This window comes from Populus trichocarpa, chromosome 1 (assembly GCF_000002775.5).
Source record: "Populus trichocarpa isolate Nisqually-1 chromosome 1, P.trichocarpa_v4.1, whole genome shotgun sequence".
Lineage (NCBI taxonomy): Eukaryota > Viridiplantae > Streptophyta > Magnoliopsida > Malpighiales > Salicaceae > Populus > Populus trichocarpa.
In genome coordinates, this window is record NC_037285.2 from 3,599,201 (window position 1) to 3,621,223 (window position 22,023).

A 22,023-nucleotide genomic window follows, 5' to 3' on the forward strand; every position below is an offset into this window, starting at 1 on the left:
AGATTGATGTCTTCTCCCAAGTGCAGGAGTGTCGAAGTAATAAATAACCCGGCAAGACCGGGGTCGAACCACAGAGAGGTTAATTGTATAAATTATAATTAATAAAACAACAACAACAACAACAACAATAACAACAATAATAGTAACAATAATAGTAATAGTAATAATAATATTAATAGTAATAGTAATAATAATAATACTCAGTACGTGGCGTTGTTATACCTGAGAATGATCTAAAAGATCGGGTCACAGGTTTCCAGCCTATATACTGAGTTTATGAAAAGATCAAAGAGATATATTATATAATATAAACAGATTTTCTGATGCGAATGAACAAGGCAAGACCAACAATGTCAAGATCCTTGATCAAACACAGAGCATACTTAACGTACATAAAATATAACAAGAATGTAAATAATAATAATAATAATAATAATAATAATAATAATAATAATAATAATATTATTATTATTATTATTATTAGTAGTAGTAGTAGTAGTACTAATAATAATAAAGAAGAAGAGGAAGAAATTGATGAGAACTTTGAGATGGAAGATTAATGTAAAGATTAAACGATGATAAAAACAAATGTCAAGGTTAGAGGATCCACCAATGGTATTTCAAACAAGTATAGTATAAACTCTTATTACTCAATTTGGAAACCACACACGAAGGAGGTTCCAATCGGATGATTTGTCATTAATAGCTCATTATAAATTATTAACATGATCATATTAATTATCTTATTTACATAACACCAAACTTTTAAATATTGTCAGGAATTCATGATGTTAACTGATGTTAACAACAAATCAAGTTCCTTTCATAGCTCAGGTGTAGGTAATACCATACGGTTGGGCTATGAGAGTGCCAAGCATTTGTTGTACCAAGTGTTATACTACACAAATCTAGATTAACCATTTAACAAGCAAGGTATTAAGAATTAGTAAGATAAAAAGATAAGACATGTTAATATTAAACATTAAGGTCCATGTTGAGTTTACACCATACTTGTTTTTACACCATTAGTGTAACCTTTTCACCTTGACATAATAAACTTAGCTAAACATAATGAAGAGGAGAAACATAAATAAACAAAACAAGAACATAAATAAGATACAAGTTAACTAAGGAAAGGAAAGGAAATGAAAAGCATAAACAAGAAATTAATGAAAGCAAAACTTAAGAATTAAAAAAAATTATAAAGAGAGAAATAAAGAGCATGAACTTGATCTGAACAACCCCTAAATACATGGCAAATGCCTCCTTTTATAGGCCAAAATTCAGAATTATTGATTTGATGACTAATTGTTGAGTGGGTGGCCAACTTTTGACTTTGTGAAAATCCTTATCTTCTTGTCTGAATAAAACGAAAATGCTAGCATCAGAACTGGGTCCACTTGAAAACATGAAAGTTGTAGGAAATGGACTCAGCTTTCCAGGAAAAAAAATGGAGGTGATTTGGACTTCTAGAACTCCAGATATGGGCTAAACACTGAACAGTGTTCGGGCTGCAGGACAGATTCGGACTTCTCCGTTGTTGCTTTAATTTGGACTTGAAAACGGCCTTCTTAGATCTTGATGAAAACATGAAAGTTGTAGGCCTATGTCTTACCAAATCGGTGTAAACATTTAAGATCATTTGGACATCTAGAACTCGAGATATGACCCAATTACCGAACAGTGTTCCAGTTTGGACTGCACCAACATCTCTTTTCTAAGTTTGGCCCTCTCTTTGTCCTTTCAATTTCCATACTTGAACTCATCAATCAATCCTTTGATTTATGTGATAGGCCTGCATTTAAGATGAACATTTACCATATATTAAAGCATTTTATAGTATTAGACTTGTTATTATCAAACATGCTTTAGTTAAGGAGTTATTGATACTTTAAGTGCAAAATGATGATATAAAATCTTGATAAATATGCACTTTTAAGTACTAATCAATGGCCCATGCTAGTGGAAAAAAAGAAAGGTAAAATGTCATTTCACTCATGATTCACGAGTTTTGACTGACCGACAATTCGTGGCAATTCTATTCAACTTATTCAACTTCCATATATCGACGGGGCCCTAATTTAACATGGTGTATTTTTATATACATTAACTAATACTCATATTTAAGTATAACTTACCATTATTATTACTTGATGTACGGGCAGAACGCAATAGTAGTGAATGAGTTCCTTGGAAATAGTTGGAGTCATGTATGGTTTCTTTAACTGACCCTTTGTATATTTGTGCCCTCGGCATTCAATATCAACTGATATATGAAGTTATTGACGCGGGTCTTGTTCTTTTTCTATATACAATATTTTTGGTGTCTGCAATTTGCAGAGCTTAAATGCTTGTGGAACTGACAAGATATTAGACCCAACATCCCTAAATTTAACTATATCATATGTTTAGCTACGTGCTTAGCCCAAATGCTTGTGGGTCTGGTAAGATACTAGATCCAACATCCTTTGGGCTCAGCTATGTGCTGAGCTCAAACACTTGTAGTTCTGGCAAGGTGCCGAACCCAAATTCCTCAGGTTTACATTAGGCCCAAGTGCACGTGGATATAACACAACACCAAATCTTTGGATAATCATTCTTCTACACCTTTGGGTGTATAAAAATCCTCTAAAAGCCAATTATATTTTAATCGACATTAATGTCATGATAAGGCTATTCCTACCAACGTTAAATGTTATGTATGAAATAAGGTATAAAAGTCTTCTATAGCTCTACTGCTTGTTCATCAACATTAATGGCGTGTAAGGGTTATTCCCATCAATATTAATTTGTGTAAGAAGATGTTTCTATCAGCATTAATGTTGAAGTAAGATACTTTTTCCTTACTAAGATATTCAAGAGGAAAATACTTTCATCCTCTTAAACAAAAAGACTCAAAGTACAAGGACTATAAATACCCGCCGAACCACCCAGGTAAAAGGATTCACGATCGTTATTCTCTTATCATACATTTTAAAAGAATTTATTGCACCAAAACTAAGAGCGAATGTTCTTGTTCTTAGAGTTTAATGCTCTTCTCTTCACAACCATTACTATAAAGTCACTGATTTAAGTATTGGAGGGTCCCTAAATCCGATAAAAAAGACTATTTTGCAGGAACTAAGACTTCTACCACCAATCATCTGCTCTTCTTGTCCCTAGGAATGGAATATTGACGTGAACGTATGATCATCCATTTTCTTAATATTCAAACACTATTACTAAACATATTGGATCCCGGGAGATCATCAATTGGTGTCATTTATGGGAAAGCAATAAAAAAGTCATCAACTACTTTTCTAGAGCTGGTTTTTGACGCCCCTAATCGCTATTAATGACAGACAATCAAGAAACCCCTAGGATGAGACATGTCATAGACCTCCTTGTAACAGCTGATACGTCTACTCTACCATCCGCTTTAGAGTTTCAACAACTCATTAACAAAGTGCAAGCTCTTATCCAATTCGTTTTGGCATCCTAGGGACAACGTCAAATCTCACCATATTAGCAAGCTCTAACACATAATGTAGCTTCTTCGTTACCAATCTTTCAACCACAAGCTTTCCCCTCTGCTAGGAGACAACTATCCTAACCAGAAAAGACAAGGCAAAATAACATGAATAACTTTCCACTAGAATGATTCACTAGCTCCCTAGGGATCATTCTTACCGACATGAAACTCTCCCAATAAGCAATCAATCCAAATGTAATCCTTTTGGCCACTATGATAAATAAATTAACCATCAATCCCGTTGTTCCACGCTAGAATCCTTTAGCTCCCAAGAGCCTGTCAGGAAAAAGTCTAGAAGAAGTATGGTTGGTCGACACCTGTAAGATGGGACTTATAGTCCTTATAAGATAAATAGATCTTTTTTTGTCTAGACGGGTTTTACATACCCATATCCCCAAGGAGTATATCTTTATAAAGAAGACCTTAGACAATTATGATGGTTTGGGAGCTCCTAGAGAGCATGTCCAAAACATGCGTAGCTACTGTGAGCTGGTCATCCAAGGTGGTGACGCTTGTGCAAGATCCTGCCTACGACTTTTAGAGGGTCAACTAGAGCATAGTATAACAATATAGAGCCAAGCTCTACAACGAGTTTCAATGATATATATGCAAAACTCGTGTCAAGGTTCAACACCAGCATACCTGCCAAAAGAAGCTCCACTGAACTCTTTGGCGTTACTCAGATAAGAGGGGAGTCCACTTGAGCATATTTGAAAAGGTTCAATGAAGAGATGCTCCAAATGGAAGAATTGATTGAGTTAATGACCTTAGAAGCTTTGATAAATAAGGTAAGAGAATGTTCCACGTGGAAGGGCTTGTACGCCCTGCCAGACATAAGCTTTATGAAAGTAAAACAGGCTATGAAAAATCACATCCGGGTAGAGAAAACTAATATATTGTGACATGGACCTCCTTGTTTCTATCAAGAGGCTCAAGATAAAAAGCCCTTCAAGCGGAGTTGTTTTCCTAGTAGAGAGAATAATTCAAAGAAATGTCATAAAAGACCAGTAAGGAAGCACGTGCAATACCTTGAGATAAGTAACATTATTCCCCTAAACATCACCCTCACAATATTTTTCATGGCTATCAAAATAAAAGACTGTTTAATACCCACCTTTCATAGCATCGCCTCCACACATGCTCTTCTAATTTTGTTAATCTGTTCCACAAGGAAAAAAGGCATGATACTGAAGATTACTTCATGTTGAGGAATGAAATCGAAAGACTGATATTTAAGGGATATTTGAAGCAGTTTGTTAAGGGGAATGCCCACGTAAATAAGGATAAAGAAGAACTTAGCCAACCTATCAAAGCTCTACTCAAGATTAATGTGATTCTAAGAGGCACTTGGGTAGGGGAGACACCTTTAGTGGCAAGAGGAAATATAAGAAATAGATCCTTACAATGGCTTGCCAACAAAGCCCATAACACGAGCCCATTGTTTTCATTCTAGAAAATGGAGAAGGGGTGACTTATCCCCATAAAGACACAATGGTTATTTCCATGGTTTTGGCTAACCATAGAGTCCATATGATATTGGTGAATTATGATAGCTCTGTCAACATCCTTTCCATAGATGTAATATCCTATATAGGGATAGATCCCTCAAAGATGACTCCTGTGAAAACCCTATTGATTGGAACTAAAGGATCAAGAGTACCCATAAAAGGGTGCCTTAGAGATCTTTGCCATGATTAACATGTACTCAAGGTGCCTCACCCTTCAACAAACCTTTATGGTGATAAACATGATTTTAGCCTACAATACCATAATAGGAAGGCTTTTTTTGCACCAAATCAATGCAGTCATAAGGCATGCAATACTCAGTCTTGAAATTCACCACTTATCATTATTTATTATGTCAATTGATGAATATATTGAATACAAATATCCATCTAAACATATTTATTCAACAAAATTAAATATTTATACAAGTAATTATTGAATATTAAAAATCATATCCTACAATGAAATAAAAATTATTGATGTATGTTCGATATAAATTTTTAATTACTCCTTTTGAAAGCAATGTCATAAATTGTATAATTTGATTTCATTAGTTTTATGAAAAGACTGACTTGATTGGAAATTAATAAAGTTATAAATGATTCATAATTTGAACCTTATATAATTATATATTTTTAAATAATTTAAAGAACTTTGATGTAACTTGATCTACTATTAGAGATAATAATTACCTACTTTTGTTTGCTTTTACATCTTAAAGAAAATCGATTTAATAAAAAATAATTAATAGTATGTATATTGTAATAAATTGTGATTCAAAGTTTTCATTTTACCTACTAATATTTTACCATCTATTTAGAAAGTTAAAACATAAATGATCACTTTTTACGACATGTGCACATAAGAAAGAAAAGAATAGGTACAGAGTTTGAAGGAAGAGAAAATATAAAAAAAAATATAAAATAAATTATGTGAGAGTTGTCTCGACATGAACCAATCAACTTAGTTAGTCCAAAGATAACTTGCTTGTCCGATAAAAAAAAGTCCTAGGATCAAATTAAAAAATGAAATTGATAAAAAAAAATCTCATAACCCAACTCCTTGCCTAACTTAGGTTTAAAATTAAACTGTGTAAGAGTTGTCTCGATGAGACCCAATCGACTTAGCCTATCAAAAAACAACCAACTAACCAATAAAAAAAATATGGGGATGAATTTGAGAAAAAAAAGGATGAAATTTATAAAAAAAAATATTTCGACCCGACTCTTTACCTAGCTTAAATTTAAAATTAAACTGTATTGAAGTTGCCTCAATATGATCTAGTTAACTTTGCTAGTCCAAAGATACCCTGAATGATTATTAAATTTTTTTTTTATCAATGAAATCAAAAATAAAAAAGGATGCAATTGAAAGAAAAAATAGGAGAAATGAAAAAAAAAAGCTGAATTGAAAAAAAAGGGGGAGTAGCTTCACCCAAAAAGCAGTCAAATTTTTAGTAGAGAACGGTAGGTAATATATTGACATAACTTTTAATTGGAAAGAGTTTATTATAACTTAATCCTTGTGATTTAGCAAAATTAATTAATTAGTTATGATAGTTTCAAAAACTACATGAATATTAATCCACGTAAGGTCAAATCCGTTCGTAACTTAATTCCTCTATATATTAAGTTAGTAAGATGCTTAGTTGTCGATCACTAATTTAGTAATTATAATTTGTTCCTAACAGCCTCTGTTTTCTAGCAAGTTTCCCAATTTTATCCATGGCATTAAAGAATTAGAGACTTCTTCACGTTTTGTTTCTCAAAGTCCAAATATTTCACCATAAAATCACCCATCATCATTCACCACGACCATAAGGCAATATCCTCCACCACAGAAGTATATTTATGAAAAACATTAGTGGCCCAGAATAATATTTTCATTAAAAAAAGGTCCCAAATAATATAAAACCATGATTAAAAAGAGAGGAAATAATAAATGGCTACAAACAAGAATTAAATATCAAATATGTGGGTTTTATGTTGTTCTCTTTATTGATAATGAAGAGAAAGTTTAGGCTTCTGTTAAAGAAGTAGTTAGGATTTGCATTCAGTTTAATAAGTCCTAGTCCATAGGATTGTTAGTTTATATTTTGCATGATTTTCTACGTGAATATCTCCTCTGCTGAGATTATGTAAGGCTGTATAAAGCCAACCTTCTTCTTTCAATAAAATTATCGATTTTGATCCTGCATTATTGTCACTTTCTATAACATTGTGGTATCAGAGCCTTTCTACTTAAATCAAAGCAGCAGTCTTTGAGTCTCCTTTGCAGCAGCAAAGAAATATGACACCGGAAGGAAATTTTGTACAGCCAACCATTCCTCGTTTTGATGGCCATTATGACCACTGGAGCATGTTGATGAAGAATTTCTTGCGCTCTAAGGAATATTGGGGGTTGATAGAAAATGGCTATGTTGAGACTGAAAGTGGCATAAAGCAGATAAAAATGCAACGAAAGAGGATTGATGAGTTAAAGCTGAAAGACATGAAGGTGAAAAATTATCTTTTTGAAGCTATAGATCGGACGATATTGGAAACCATCCTTGTAAAGGATACTTCCAAACAAATCTGGGAATCAATGAAAAAGAAGTATGAAGGAAATGCTAGAGTCAAAAGATCACATCTGCAAGCTCTCCGCAGAGAGTTTGAAACCTTAGAGATGAAAGCTGGTGAAGGAGTCTCTGAGTATTTCTCAAGAGTGCTGACAGTTGCTAACAAAATGAGAACATATAGAGAGCGAATGACTGATGTTACAGTGGTGGAGAAAATTCTCAGATCATTGAGTGAAAAGTTTAATTATATTGTCTGTTCAATTGAAGAATCCAAAGATATTGATTAACTCTCAATTGATGAACTCCAGAGTTCCTTGATTGTCCATGAGCAGAAATTCCAGTGTCACACAGGAGAAGAACAAGCACTCAAGATCACCAATTCTGAAGATAGATTTAATGCCAAAAGACGAGGGCGAGGTGCTACATACAGAGGCAGAGGCAGAGGCAGAGGGAGAAGCAGTCAGTTCTACAACAACAAAGCAACAATGGAGTGTTTTAAGTGCCATATGCTTGGACACTTTCAATATGAGTGTCCAAGCTGGGATAAAGAAGCTAATTACGCTGAACTAGGAGAAGAAGAAGAAATGCTACTCATGTCATATGTGGATATGAATCATGCTCGAAGGGAAGATGTCTGGTTTTTACACTCTAGGTGCAGTAACCACATGTTTGGTGACAAGAGCCTATTCCATGTGATAAATGAGAACTTCAGACAGAAGGTGAAGCTGGGAAATAACACAAGAATGGATGTGTTGGGAAAAGGCAACGTGAAATTAAAAGTGAATGGTCTTACACATGTTGTTAGTGACGTATTCTTTGTCCCTGATTTGAAGACTAATCTTCTCAGCATTGGTCAACTTCAAGATAAAGGGTTGACAATCCTCATTCAACATGGATATATGAACATCTATCATCCGGAGAAAAGGCTTATTATACATACTGAAATGACAACAAATAGGATGTTTGTGCTGTTAACAAATTCACTACATCAGAAACCAGCCTGCCTCTATAACTCAACACCAGATTTAGCACATTTGTGGCACTGTCGATATGGACATTTGAGCTACAAAGGATTGAGGACTCTTCAAGCAAAGAACATGGTGCATGGGATACCTCAGTTCAAGATTCCATCAACAGTATGCGCTACCTGCATGATTGGGAAGCAGCACAGAGATCCCATTCCAAAGCACAACAATTGGAGAGCCACAGAGAAGCTTCAGCTCATCCATGCAGATCTCTGCGGACCGATATCTCCTATTTCTAACAACAAAAAGAGGTACATTATATGCTTTATTGATGACTTTACTAGAAAAGCATGGACTTATTTCTTAGTAGAGAAATCTGAAGCATTACATATGTTCAAACGTTTTAAGAATTATGTTGAAAAAGAAATAGGGGGCTATATAAAATGCTTAAGAACAGACCGAGGATGGGAATTCACATCCCTTGAATTCAATGAGTATTGCATTGAGCATGGTATCAAGCGGCAGTTGACAGCAGCATATACTTCACAGCAGAATGGAGTAGCTGAAAGAAAAAACAGAACAACAATGAATATGGTTCGCTGCATGCTAACTGAAAGGAGAATTCCCAAGAATCTCTGGCCAGAGGCAGTAAATTGGACAATATATGTTCTCAATCGAAGTCCTACTTTGGCAGTTCAAAATCACACATCTGAAGAAGCTTGGAGTGGCATCAAACCTTCAGTTGAACACTTCAGGATCTTTGGATGCATGGCTCATGTACATATTCCTAATGTACGAAGGACAAAGCTCGATGCCAAAAGCATTCCTTGTGTGCTATTGGGACTCAGTGAAGAATCTAAGGCTTACAGACTTTATGATCCAATTGAGAAGAAGATTGTAATCAGCAGGGATGTAGTATTTGAAGAAGAAAAATCTTGGGACTGGGACCAAAGCTATAATGAACAATTGGTGGCTGATCTAAGAGTGTGGAGATGAAGGTGATACTGGAACATCCATGAATGAGGAAGACATTCCTGAAGAACTAGAACATGGAGCAGATACAAATGAAGACTTAACTGCTAGTTTTCAGCCTGGTGAGAATAAGGGAGAATCATCAAGTTTTCATGAAAATCTTCTTGGCAGTCCTCAATCTAGTCCTCAACCTGGTGAGAATAGCAGGGCATCGCCAGGTTATTATGGTGGCAGTTCTCAACATGGTGAGAACATGGGAGAATCATCAGTTTTTCATGAAAGAAGAGTTAGAGGACCTCCAAGGTGGATAAGAGATTATGTAACTGGGGAACTTTCAGAGGAAGAAGATGCAAATGTTAACTTGATTTTATTTACTTCAACAGATCCAGTACAGTTTGAAGACGCAGTAAAATATGAACATTGGAGGACAACAATGAATATTGAAATCAAGGCCATAGAAAGGAACTACACCTGGGAACTTACTGATCTGCCAGCTGGTGCAAAGAAAATTGGAGTAAAATGGGTTTATAAGACCAAACTAAAAGAGGATGGAGAAGTAGACAAGTTCAAGGCACGATTGGTGGCCAAAAGGTATGTGCAGCAACAAGGGATAGACTATACAGAAGTATTTGCGCCGGTTGCAAGAATGGATACGGTGAGAATGATTGTGGCCCTAGCAGCTCACAAAGGATGAATATTATATCAGCTTGATGTCAAATCTGCTTTCCTGCATGGAGAACTTAATGAAGAAGTCTACGTAGAACAGCCGAAAGGTTATGAGAAAAAACAGAATCCACAGCAGGTATACAAACTGAAAAAAGCTCTTTATGGACTGAAACAAGCTCCAAGAGCTTGGTTCAGCCGTATTGAAGCACATTTTATAAATGAAGGGTTTGAGAAGTGTTATAGTGAGCATACTTTGTTCATTAAAACTGACAGGGAAGGTAATATTCTTATTGTCAGTTTATATGTAGATGATTTAATATTTACTGGCAATAATGAATTGATGTTTGCTGAGTTTAAGACATCCATGTTGAGGGAGTTTGACATGACTGATCTAGGAAGAATGCGTTTCTTTCTTGGCATCGAAGTTCTACAGAGACCTGAAGGCATTTACATTTGCCAACGAAAATATGCTTCAGAGGTATTAAAGAGATTTAAGATGGAAAACAACAACTCAGTCCATAATCCTATTGCCCCAGGATGTAAACTTTACAATGATGAGAATGGAGCTTGCGTTGATGAAACTTTATTTAAACAAATGGTGGGCTATCTCATGTATTTAACAGCTACAAGACCAGATTTAATGTTTGCAGTTTGTTTAATTAGCAGATATATGGCTAAACCGACTAAGTTACACTTATTGGCTGCCAAGAGAATTCTGCGCTACTTAAGAGGAACTACTGAACTTGGGATCTTCTACAAGAAGGGAGGGCGTGAAGGATTAATTGGATACACTGACAGTGACTATGCAGGTGATCTAGAAGACAGGAAAAGCATATCTGGGTATGCCTTCATGATGGGATCTGGAGCTGTTGCCTGGTCTTCAAGAAAACAGCCTATAGTCACACTTTCAACCACTGAAGCAAAGTTTGTGGCTGCAGCTGCTTGTGCTTCACAAGCTGTTTGGATGCAAAGAATACTTGAGAAACTAAGTCTGAAGGAAAGCAAGGGCACTACAATTTTCTGTGATAACAGTTCCACAATTAAGTTGTCCAAAAACCCTGTGTTACATGGTCGCAGCAAGCACATTGATGTGCGATTCCATTTTCTTCGTGATCTTACACAAGAAGGAGCAGTTGAATTAGTCTACTGTGGAACACAAGAACAGCTGGCAGATATAATGACAAAACCTCTCCCATTAGCTGCATTCCAGAAGTTTAGAAATCAGTTGGGAATCTGTGAAATTCCTGAATAAACTAGTAACAGCTGAGAACTAGTTTAAGGGAGGGAATGAAGAGAAAGTTTAGGCTTCTGTTAAGGAAGTAGTTAGGATTTGCATTCAGTTTAATAAGTCCTAGTCCATAGGATTGTTAGTTTATATTTTGCATGATTTTCTACGTGAATATCTCCTCTGCTGAGATTATGTAAGGCTGTATAAAGCCAACCTTCTTCTTTCAATAAAATTATCGATTCTGATCCTGCATTATTGTCATTTTCTATAACAGATAAAACAGTCGAGAGTTTTTCTAATAAAGAAATTGGCAGTCACTCGTTGGCTGTCTAGTGATTTGTATTGGATAGTTTTTTTTCATTAACGTTAAGATTCAAGTTTTAATAATTATAATTTTCTTAATTGTAATATTCTAGGAGAGAGCTTCTTATTATGTTATTGAAAACCCATTAAAACTCAAATGCATTAAAAAAACCCCTTGGAGTTGTGTTTGATTAGCGTCCCAATATAAAAAAATGATAAAAATATATTTATTTTAAAAAATAAATATAAAATATACATTTATGAGAGAGTTTTGAAGTGAAATTTTATACTACAAAACTAAGATTAATAATTTAATCTAAATATTACAACACTTTCGGCATAAAGGAAAATAAGAATAAAATATATGCCTCCTGACCTAATTCCAAGACAACCTTTTAAAATCATAAGGATTTTTCATATATTGCTACATATACACATATAAGTGGATGGAGAGATCATGATTGACCATAAACTGAAAGAATGGGGGTTAATATGCCGAATATTGTAGTTTTCGGGCTAAAACTATCAAAATCTAAAACCTATGGGATCGTTTTTTACTTTTCAAAATCTCCATGCGTGAAATTAATGTTAATGGCTTGAGGTCAAAGGTGGGAGAGCACGAAATCAGTTGATTGGAGATAGAAAATGAAAGGGCGATCTCGACATGAGAATACAAATAATTGTGGATTGATGGAAGCCTCAGAAAGAAAATAAGAACATAATAATAATGCGAAACCCTTAAAAAATTACTTTTTATGGGTTTGATTCTCTCTCTCTCTCTCTCTCTCTCTCTATATATATATATATATATATATATATATATATATAAACTGAGCATTCCATACCTATTTTTTTCCCTAAAAAAAATGAATATAACGTGCATTAATTCTCTGTTGTTTATTAGGAATTATCCGGATAAAAATTGTGACTAGAAAACTTGAAAATTCTCAGTACCATATTTGAGCAGTGATCTCAACTAATCAATTTTAATTGACCAGTAACTTCTAATTATTTGCAAGGACATCGTTTGATCTCAAGTTTCTGGAAGCTGGAGATTATCAAAGGTAAAATTAAGATAAAAACTAATCATTATTATTATTGTTTTATTTAAATTAATATTAAAATCAATAAATATAATATAATATAATATAATTATCGTTAAAAAATAGCTTGTTATTTATTAAAAAAATAAAAAGGTAATGCGTGGGTTTCATTTTATGATAAACAAGGTTAATGTTTTTAGTGTGATTGCGGTTGCTTTTTAAAATATTTGAATTTTTACTTAGTTTATGAAATAAGATTTCAGCAACTTTTTTTGATGTTAGGAGATATTTTTTTTGTGTAGCCCTACTTGTTCTTTCTCCTTCAATTTTATTTAATCGCTTTCCTATTCATGTTTTTTTATTTTATTTTATTAAATAAAACATTAGTTTTAAGAACAAAATTATTAAATACAGTTGAGTCTATAATCCGTGTTTCAAGATCAGATATCTAAATTTATGTCTATCTCTTAACTTTTCAATTTAGTCTTTAGTTAAATATCATTTAGTTTTTACTTAGTTTTTTTATAAAATTAAAAAAATTATAATATGTGCAACCTTACATAATATTATTTTTCCTTTGATTTTATTCAATTTCTTTCATGTGTATGTATGTGTTTATTTTTATAATTATTTGGTTAAATAAAAACATTGACTTCTAATAAAAAAAAGTTATTGAACACAATCAGATACATGACTCGTGTTGCAGGATTAAATATTTTGATTTACATCAATTTCTCAATTTTTTTCAATTTAATCTTTAGTCATCGTTAATGATTTTTCTTTTTGTATTTTATTGGCATAGATGATTTTTAAATTATTTAATTATATGCATGCATAATCTTTTTTATTGTCAATTAAGATTTGTTTATGTCAAAAAACATATTGGAAAAGCTTGTATATTCATTTTTTTTTGCATTGAAATTCTTTCTATCTGACTTGCGGTGAAACACAGGTCAAATAGCGAGAACTACGCTAATGCTCCCTCATTATATACTTTTAGTTTTTAAGAAACAAAAAATTAATTTCTTCCAAAGAGGTTAAAAATTTCTAAAAATTCCCTGCCATTATTTTTTTCTTAAAAATTAAGTATTATAGAATGTTTTTAAAAAAAGTTTGAGAAATAAATTTCAAAATGATGAAAATAAAACATGTTTCGATCGAAAATGATTAGGTAGAATCGATGCCTTAAGGTAGAATCGTAAGCATTAATGCTACTCATGCAAGCTCCTTTTCAACCCATATATTTGACACTATACACACATACACACACACACACACACACACTCACTCGTTACCATTTTCATGCAGACAGAGATGAACAGGAGTAGCAAAACGAAGTGAAAGCAAGAAAAATGAAAGTAAACAAAGTGATTGCGATTCTCTTAGTACTTCTTTTGATAACAGAATCACTCTCAGAAGCGAGAGCTCACCTCAAACACAAACAAATTACCAGAGGCAAAGAAAAAGAAGAGAAGAGAATTAGAAGTAGCAGCGGCAGTACTAGAAGCAGAAGCAGCGGAGGTAGTGGTAGACAGAGCAGAAGTAATGGAAGAAGATCAAGAGGATCATCCAACTGTGACCCATTATTCCAGTACCTATTTAGAAGCTGTGGCCAATGGCCTTTCCCAACTTCCATCTCACCAGACAACCCATTTCAGCCCTCACCAAGACCCTCCCCTCCTAGAAGGAGAACTCCACCATTGCCTCCTCAAGTGCCTTCTCCTCCTCCACTTGTTCTATCTCCATCACCAGCTGTGCAACCTCCTTTAGTACCATCACCACCTGCCGTAGTCCATCACCACCACCAGTTGCTACATCCCCACCACCCTCGTCACCGCCACCATTGTCACCACCGCTCTCTTCCCCACCACCAGGTGTGCAACCTCCTTTAGTACCATCACCACAACCATTGCTACATCCCCACCACCACCGTCACCACCGCTCTCTTCCCCACCACCACCACCTCCTCCACCTCCCCCTCCCCATCCATCACCACCACCCTCTCCTCCTCCAGTACCATTAGAATTCCCACTACCTTCCCTGGTCCCTTTACCAACACCACCTGAAGTGACACCATCGCCAATAAATCCATGGCTATTACCTCCACCTGAATTCACACCTCCACCACCACTAGTCCCAATATTTGATCCACCAACAGACCAACCAGACATACCACCAGATGATGAGTTTACACCAACACCACCATTAGTTCCAATATTTGACCCACCAACAGAACCAGATATCCCATCACCAGATAATGAGTTGACACCATCCCCAATATTTTCCCCACCAAGTACTGATCAACCAAATTTTCCACCAGATGAATTTACACTATCACCACCATTTCCCTTATTTAATCCACCACCACAACAAGATTTACCACCAGCTGATGAGCTCACACCAACACCTTTTCTACCGATATTATCACCACCACCACCGGGGGAAGATTTTCCACCATTTATAGGATCACCACCAACACCTTTAGTCCCTGTATTTTCTCCACCAGTACCTGATGACCAGCCTCCACAACTTCCACCACCTGTAGAATCAACCACCCCAAATGCATCCGACCTTTATTTTGCACCTTTAGTGCCTGAAATACCAGATAATCCACGGGAGCAACTACCATTTTCTTCTGTGCCACCAGCACCGGATGCTGTATAAAATGAGCCAGTGCAAATGCTCCCCACTTCAGATTCCACAACCATTGATTGCTCCTCCATTAAAGAACTGGATGTTAGCATTAATCTTGGTGTATGTCTTTCAGCTTGTTCTTTCATTACTATATTTTTAATCTTTTCGAGTGTAGAATATTGTAATAAATCATGAAAGCACAAAGATCTATCGATTGCAACGATCTCTTTAATGCATAGGTTGTGCCTAAGGTTGACAGGGGAGCTAATTAAAAGTTTCAAAAAGATTTAGAGACCTCGTATATAGAGATTTAATAGCACCCCAAAGTTTATGATTCTCCTATATTGGTCCCTCTATTCTTAAAACTATAGAATTGGGCCTTTCCATCACCTTTTTTTTATATACTTTAGGCCATGTAGATCTATCTACACAAAGTCAAAAGAGATATCTCAAGTACTTCACGAGTACCCATCACTCTAGTTGGGTTGCCTCGATCTCTTTGACTGGATTGAATATTGTAGTTTTCAGTTTAGTTTATGTGAATTTTTTATTATTTTTTTTGAGATTGTAGATTTGTTAAACAATCACATTGCCAAGTAGCATTCATTTCTTTTTTGGTTTTTTTTTTTCTGGCATCCTGCAATGCTCAAGAACTTGCTGAAGAATGGCTAAGGTCTCCATGTTAAATAAAATGGTTATCGTCTCTCATACTTCAAAGATTCTTCATGTTCACTCGTTTGGTGCATGCTATATTGCACTAGAACATAGATAATCTCAATTTTATATTCAAATTATTTTTTTATATCGATTTTACCATGCAACTTTTAAAATTCCTTGATTAAGGACTTTTTGTATTTTAAAAGCTTTTTATTTAAATTGTACATTTGTTTTTTTTTAAATAAAGTTATTTAATGGGGAACTTCACATTCTTCATTTGGTGTTCTATAGAAGTACTTGATTAAGAAATTTAAATAATTTAAAATTAAAATTGATATATATATATAATAGTTTGAATGCAAAATTAATAATTTGATGGTATATTTGAGTTTTTTCTTTTAATGTATTGGGTTCCATCCTTTTATAGTATTCTGCCGGAGCCAGGGAAAAAGAAAGAAAGAGAGAGGATATCCTAGGAAATACGAAGATGGGCTTAATTAAAAGGATGCTCAAAATTGAACTTTCGGTCTCATGGCAACATGGGTTTTAAGTCTCCTGGAAACGAAGATAGGCTTAATTAAAAGGATGCTCAAAACTGAACTCTCTGTCTCATGCCAACATGGGCTTTAAGTCTCCTGGAAATACGAAGATGGGCTTAAATTAATCAAAACTGTCTTATTTTTGGGTTATCCTTATAATATAAAAAACTAATAACTTACCCTGTTTTTCAGTGGCGGAGCCACAGAGGGACAAAAGAGGCAATTGCCCTCTTAACTTTTTTTTTATTAAAATATTAATATATTAGTTTATGGAATTAATTGTTACTGCAGGGAAGGAAAAAGGAAAGTTGATATTGTTTATAATTGTTGACTTATATATGAATATAATATAATATAATATATATACATTGCTTATTCCACGAAAGTTCTTCCTTTTTCCTTTTTGTTTCTATATTAAATCATTAGTACCGACTTAAAAATATAGAATCCCTGACTAACAGAGTATTTTTTGTTCTTGCTTATTTTTTCATGAGCTGCTGTGTTTGCTTTACTCTTTTCATTAGCTGCTGTTCTCTGCTTCTCTGGTATGTAAATTTCTCATAAAGTATAATTAAGTAATTAATTTTTTTTTGTTTTTTGTTTTATATTTTAGCTAAATTTTCTTTATTTTTTTATTTCATTGTTTAATTTTAATTTTATTATTTTATAATTAATTATTAAAAATATTAGGGTTTATGATAATTTAGGGGTTTTGATATGAATATGTTCCAATATGTTCAAAATAAATATTTAAATCTACTAATTTAATCAATTAAATGTTTCTTTTCTTATTATAAAGGAATAAATTAATATTCATGCAAAACCACTATTATTGACATATCTTGCATTGGTAGAGTAGTTTATTGAAATTTAATATTTTCATATGACTTGTTTGTAAGTAAAATATCAAGTAGAAAGCATGTTTTTCAAAAATTGTTCCTCTTGCACATACACGAGGCATTGCTCCTCAATTAAATATCTAGAAATGATTAAGTATAATTTAATCAATATACTTATTATATGCATATAGATATGAATTGAAATAGGTTTTGATTTTGATGAATTGATGTGTATTTTGCTATGAATTTCATATAGAAGATTTAGAATTATTGTGTAACTCAACTGGTTTTTATTTAACAGTGAATTATTGTGTAGTTGTGTTAATTATTATGTAGACACTAATGATGATAAAAAAATCTAGCAGGTTCATATTAAATTAACATGTCACTAGACAAGTATTTCAAGCGTAAATCCCTTGAGGATAAAGAGTCAATCAAAGCTTCAAGTCATGTAACTCAATCAAGTTCAAAGAAAAGTCATATTGAAATCAACCCCGACACTCTCCTTGTTGACCCTGGTTTAAAAAGACCAATTTATGAATACCATATAAATGATAGGGATGCAATCCGAAGAGCTTATCTACAAAAAGGTCCTTGTCAACCTTCACACTGTGATTTTCCTCAAAAACAATTTGGAAATATATCAACACTACGACGCTTTAATCCGGCTTGGTTTGGTGCATACCCAACATGGTTAGAGTACAGTATAGCCAAAGATGCTGCATTTTGCTTGTATTGTTATCTCTTCAAGTCAAAAGGGGGTGTTGATTCGTTTGTGGGTGAAGGGTTTTCAAATTGGAAAAAAAAGAGGAAAGATTTGATCTTCATATTGGAAAGTCTAATAGTTGTCACAATGCAGCTCGGATAAAATGTGAGAATTTGATGAATGAAAAACAAAGTATCATAACTTTGTTATCTGAGCAAACAGTAAAGAGTCAAAGTGATTATCGAACTCGATTAAATGCTTCAATAGAGTGTGCTTGTTTTTTGTTGCACCAAGGACTTCCATTTCGTGGCCATGATGAATGTGAATGTTCAAGCAACCAAGGAAATTATCTAGAGCTCTTGCATTTTCTTTCCAGAAATAATGAAGCTATTAAAAGAGTTACTTTCAGCGAAGCTCCTAGACATAACAAATTGACTTCTCCAGATATTTAAAAAGACATTACTCAAGCTGCTGCAGAGGAGATTACAAATGTGATTATCAAAGATCTAGGTGACTCATTATTTTCAATTTTAATTGATGAGTCACGTGACATATCAATCAAGGAACAAATGGCTGTTGTTCTACGATATGTAGACAACAATGGACATATAATTGAACGTTTTCTTGGCATTCAACATGTGCGAGATACAATTGCTAATTCACTCAAGGCAGCTATTGAAGCTTTGTTTTCTAAACATGGGCTAAGCATATCAAGATTGCGTGGTCAGGGATATGATGGAGCTAGTAACATGCGAGGTGAATTCAATGGCTTGAAAGCACTTATTCTAAATAGCAATCCAAGTGCATATTATGTACATTGTTTTGCTCACAGACTTCAATTGACTCTTGTGGTTGTTACAAAGAAGCATAATGAAGTTGGAGATGTCTTCAATTTTATTTCTAGCATTATAAACATAGTTGGAGCATCATGTAAAAGGATGGAGGTGATTAGAGAAAAACAATATGCTAGAATTATTAAAGGACTTGAAAATGGAGAAATTTCTAGTGGACGAGGCTTGAATCAAGAAACTTCTCTTAGAAGGTATGGTGATACTCGTTGGGGCTCCCACTATGTTACAATTATTCATTTACTTGCAATGTTTTCATCAGTTCTTGATGTGCTTGAGATTATAAGGAAGGATGAGATGAACTTAGAACAGAGAACATAAGCAGTCATTTTAACAGATATTATGGAATCATTTAATTTTGTATTCATGCTTCATTGTTTGAGAAGGATACTAGCAGTTACTAATGAGTTCTCACAAGCATTACAAAGAAAAGATCAAGACATAGAAAATGCTATGAGTTTATTGAACACATCAAAGGAACGATTCAAAATGATGAGAGAGAATGATTGGGAATCTTTACTGGAAGAAGTGTCATCTTTTTGCATCAAACATGATATTAATATTCTAAACATGGATGATGAGTACAAGCTTCGTGGACGTTCAAGGCGAAAATCTCAAGGGATTACAAACCTACACCATTTCCGTTATGAATTATTTAACAATATCATTGACATGCAACTTACTGAGTTGGATGATCGTTTTACTGAGACGAGTACAGAGTTACTTCTTTGTGTGGCATGTTTAAACCCAAGTGACTCTTTCTCTGCTTTCAACAAAGAAAAACTTCTTCGCCTTGCTCTTTTTTATCCTAGTGAATTTTCTATAGTGGACCTTATGGTACTTGGTGACCAACTGGATACGTATATTATTGATCTACGTGGTGATGATGAGTTCTCTGATATTAAAGGTATTGCTAGTCTTGCAGAGAAAATTGTAAAAACAAAGAAGAATTTGATATTTCCATTAGTATATATGCTTATCAAATTGTCATTACTTCTACCAGTTGCAACTGCTACAGTGGAGAGAGTTTTTTCTGCTATGCATATTGTCAAGAGTAGATTGTGAAATAGGATGGGAGATAAGTGGATGAATGATAGTTTGGTTGTATACATTGAGAAAGATATCTTCGATAAGATTGATAATGAAGTTATTATGAAGCGGTTTCAAAATATAAAAACTCGAAAAGAACAATTATAATGTAAGTTTTTTCAGTTTAAAAGTATTTTTAAATTAATTTTACTTGATATGAATTAGTATATATGTTTCGAATTGATTTCTAATGTATATCTATATAATATATTATTTGTTAATAATTTGTCACCTCATTAAAAAAACTCTGGCTCCGCCACTGCTGTTTTTGTATGGTAAATTTCTGTGAGCACCGGCATAATAACCCTGGAAATTTAATTAAAATATATACAAGCCGATCCGGATATCCCGATTAAAAAAAAAACACTGAACTCTTTCAGAATTCTCGGCTTGACTTGCTAGTGGTCTCATGAAAGGGCAATGGCTGATACTAGATGCTCATCCAATTAATGTGTTACGGCAAAGTCACTAACTTCACATTAGAAAACAAGAAAGCCACGTATTTCCGATCCCTGCCCACTCTCTTATCTAGTTATTTAGGACGTCTATCTAGGTTTACAGCTTTTTTGAGTCAATATAAAAAAACAAAAAGATATAATTAGGATAAAAAAATTAGTTGAAATATTTTTATTTTTTTTTAAGAATCATAAATTTTTTAATTTTTTTAAAAAATAATTAATAAAATATCATTAATTACTTTTGTAAAAATTTTTATAGATGAACAAGCTCTAATAACTATATCAGGGCTATGTCTTGTTAGGCTGTGATTGTTTACTTGGAGTTTTTGTGTTTGTGATGTAAAAAATGTAGTGAGGTATTTGGTAACACACTAAACTGTGTTTTTTTTATTGTGGAGCCCACTTAAAAATTGAGTTTGAAACGCAGTTTTTTAGAAGCAGTATTTACATGTATTTATAATTGAGTTTCATAAAACTGTGTTTATTTTTGCGTTTCAAAAGCACTTTTGAAAAAATTTAATTTTTTTTACTCCAAATTAATAATTTTTTGTGTTTTCATATCATTTTAATGCGCTGATATCAAAAATAATTTTTAAAAAATAAAAAAATATATTTTGATGCATTTCCAAGTAAAAAGTACTTTGAAAAGTAACCGTAACCACACAACTACCAAACATTTTATACTTGTTTTTTGCTGTACATAACCCTCAACCACAATTTTTATCAAAAACATATCTAAATCCAACTAACCACACCTAACCATATTTTTTTAAAACTTAATTTTTTTAAATTACAGACACAAAAACTACCTAAAAAAACAAACACACTTAAATAATAACCGTTCAATGTTGAGATGATGCCTTGCATCACTCGTTTGGTGATGCTATCATAGTTATGGGCAAGTTAGAGAAAAATGTTAGGCACGACAAATTAGCTCCACGTGTCAGGCACCTGCGTTGCTTGTACCCTCGGAATTCTTATATGAATGTCAATTTCGTGGAAGAAAAAATGCACGAACCCAATTTGTGATGGGCTGACATGTGCCACAAAATATCTAGATGTGAATGAGTTGTCCCCCAATAGGAGGAAAGATAATTAATATAAAATAATTTCATATTTTTTCAAGCAGGAATAATTTAAAAAACATAAATCCAAAATTTACAGCAGAGATAACAACAATATTTTGGTTAGCAATTTTTATTTTATTTTAATTAAGTGTTATTTTCCTCAAGCCAGGTCCTTGGCTGCTTTTACTGTTCACTCTCATGTGAACAGTGCGGGGTTTTGTTTTTTTCTTAGAAAAAAAAAATGTCCATGCATTTGTGCCCTATTCTTTTCGTACTGTTCACGTGAACCGTGCATGATGACAGACCAATCAACCAGTTTCAATGGTAAACCCACAAATCGTGTGCGACACAGCCACCACATCACCATCAGAAAAAAAAAAAAAAACCGTGAACGGTTTTGTACTAGAATTGAAAGTTGGGTAATCAAATAATTAA

At 33.7% G+C, this 22,023-nt stretch overlaps 2 protein-coding genes across 2 annotated transcripts; one reads left to right on the forward strand and one right to left on the reverse strand.

Moving 5' to 3' along the window:
• Positions 1 to 14,431: 14,431 nt before the first annotated feature.
• LOC112325055 (glycine-rich protein DOT1-like) lies at positions 14,432 to 15,531 on the reverse strand. Its single transcript, XM_024590430.1, has 4 exons — positions 15,354 to 15,531; positions 15,132 to 15,290; positions 14,647 to 15,047; positions 14,432 to 14,608 (listed from the first exon to the last, which is right to left on the reverse strand). The coding sequence occupies exons 1-4, from the start codon at positions 15,529 to 15,531 to the stop codon at positions 14,432 to 14,434; spliced, it is 915 nt and encodes a 304-aa protein (XP_024446198.1).
• Positions 15,532 to 18,695: 3,164 nt separating this feature from the next.
• Positions 18,696 to 20,039, forward strand: LOC18094528 (uncharacterized). Its single transcript, XM_024605171.2, has 2 exons — positions 18,696 to 19,168; positions 19,361 to 20,039. Exons 1-2 carry the CDS (start codon positions 18,696 to 18,698, stop codon positions 20,037 to 20,039), a joined length of 1,152 nt encoding a protein of 383 aa, XP_024460939.2.
• Positions 20,040 to 22,023: the final 1,984 nt, after the last annotated feature.

What these genes read in the sequence shown, in the direction of transcription:
- LOC18094528 (XM_024605171.2), top strand. Translation starts at nt 18,696, where the DNA reads ATGGCTGTTGTTCTACGATATGTAGACAACAATGGACATATAATTGAA. An exon ending in CAAGAAACTTCTCTTAGAAG is followed by an intron (nt 19,169 to 19,360) that starts GTATGGTGATAC and finishes TTGTTTGAGAAG; the next exon opens with GATACTAGCAGTTACTAATG.
- LOC112325055 (XM_024590430.1), bottom strand. Translation starts at nt 15,531, where the DNA reads ATGAAAGAACAAGCTGAAAGACATACACCAAGATTAATGCTAACATCC. An exon ending in TGTGAGCTCATCAGCTGGTG is followed by an intron (nt 15,048 to 15,131) that starts GTAAATCTTGTT and finishes TTGGTTGATCAG; the next exon opens with TACTTGGTGGGGAAAATATT. An exon ending in TAGCAATGGTTGTGGTGATG is followed by an intron (nt 14,609 to 14,646) that starts GTACTAAAGGAG and finishes GGTGGGGAAGAG; the next exon opens with AGCGGTGGTGACAATGGTGG.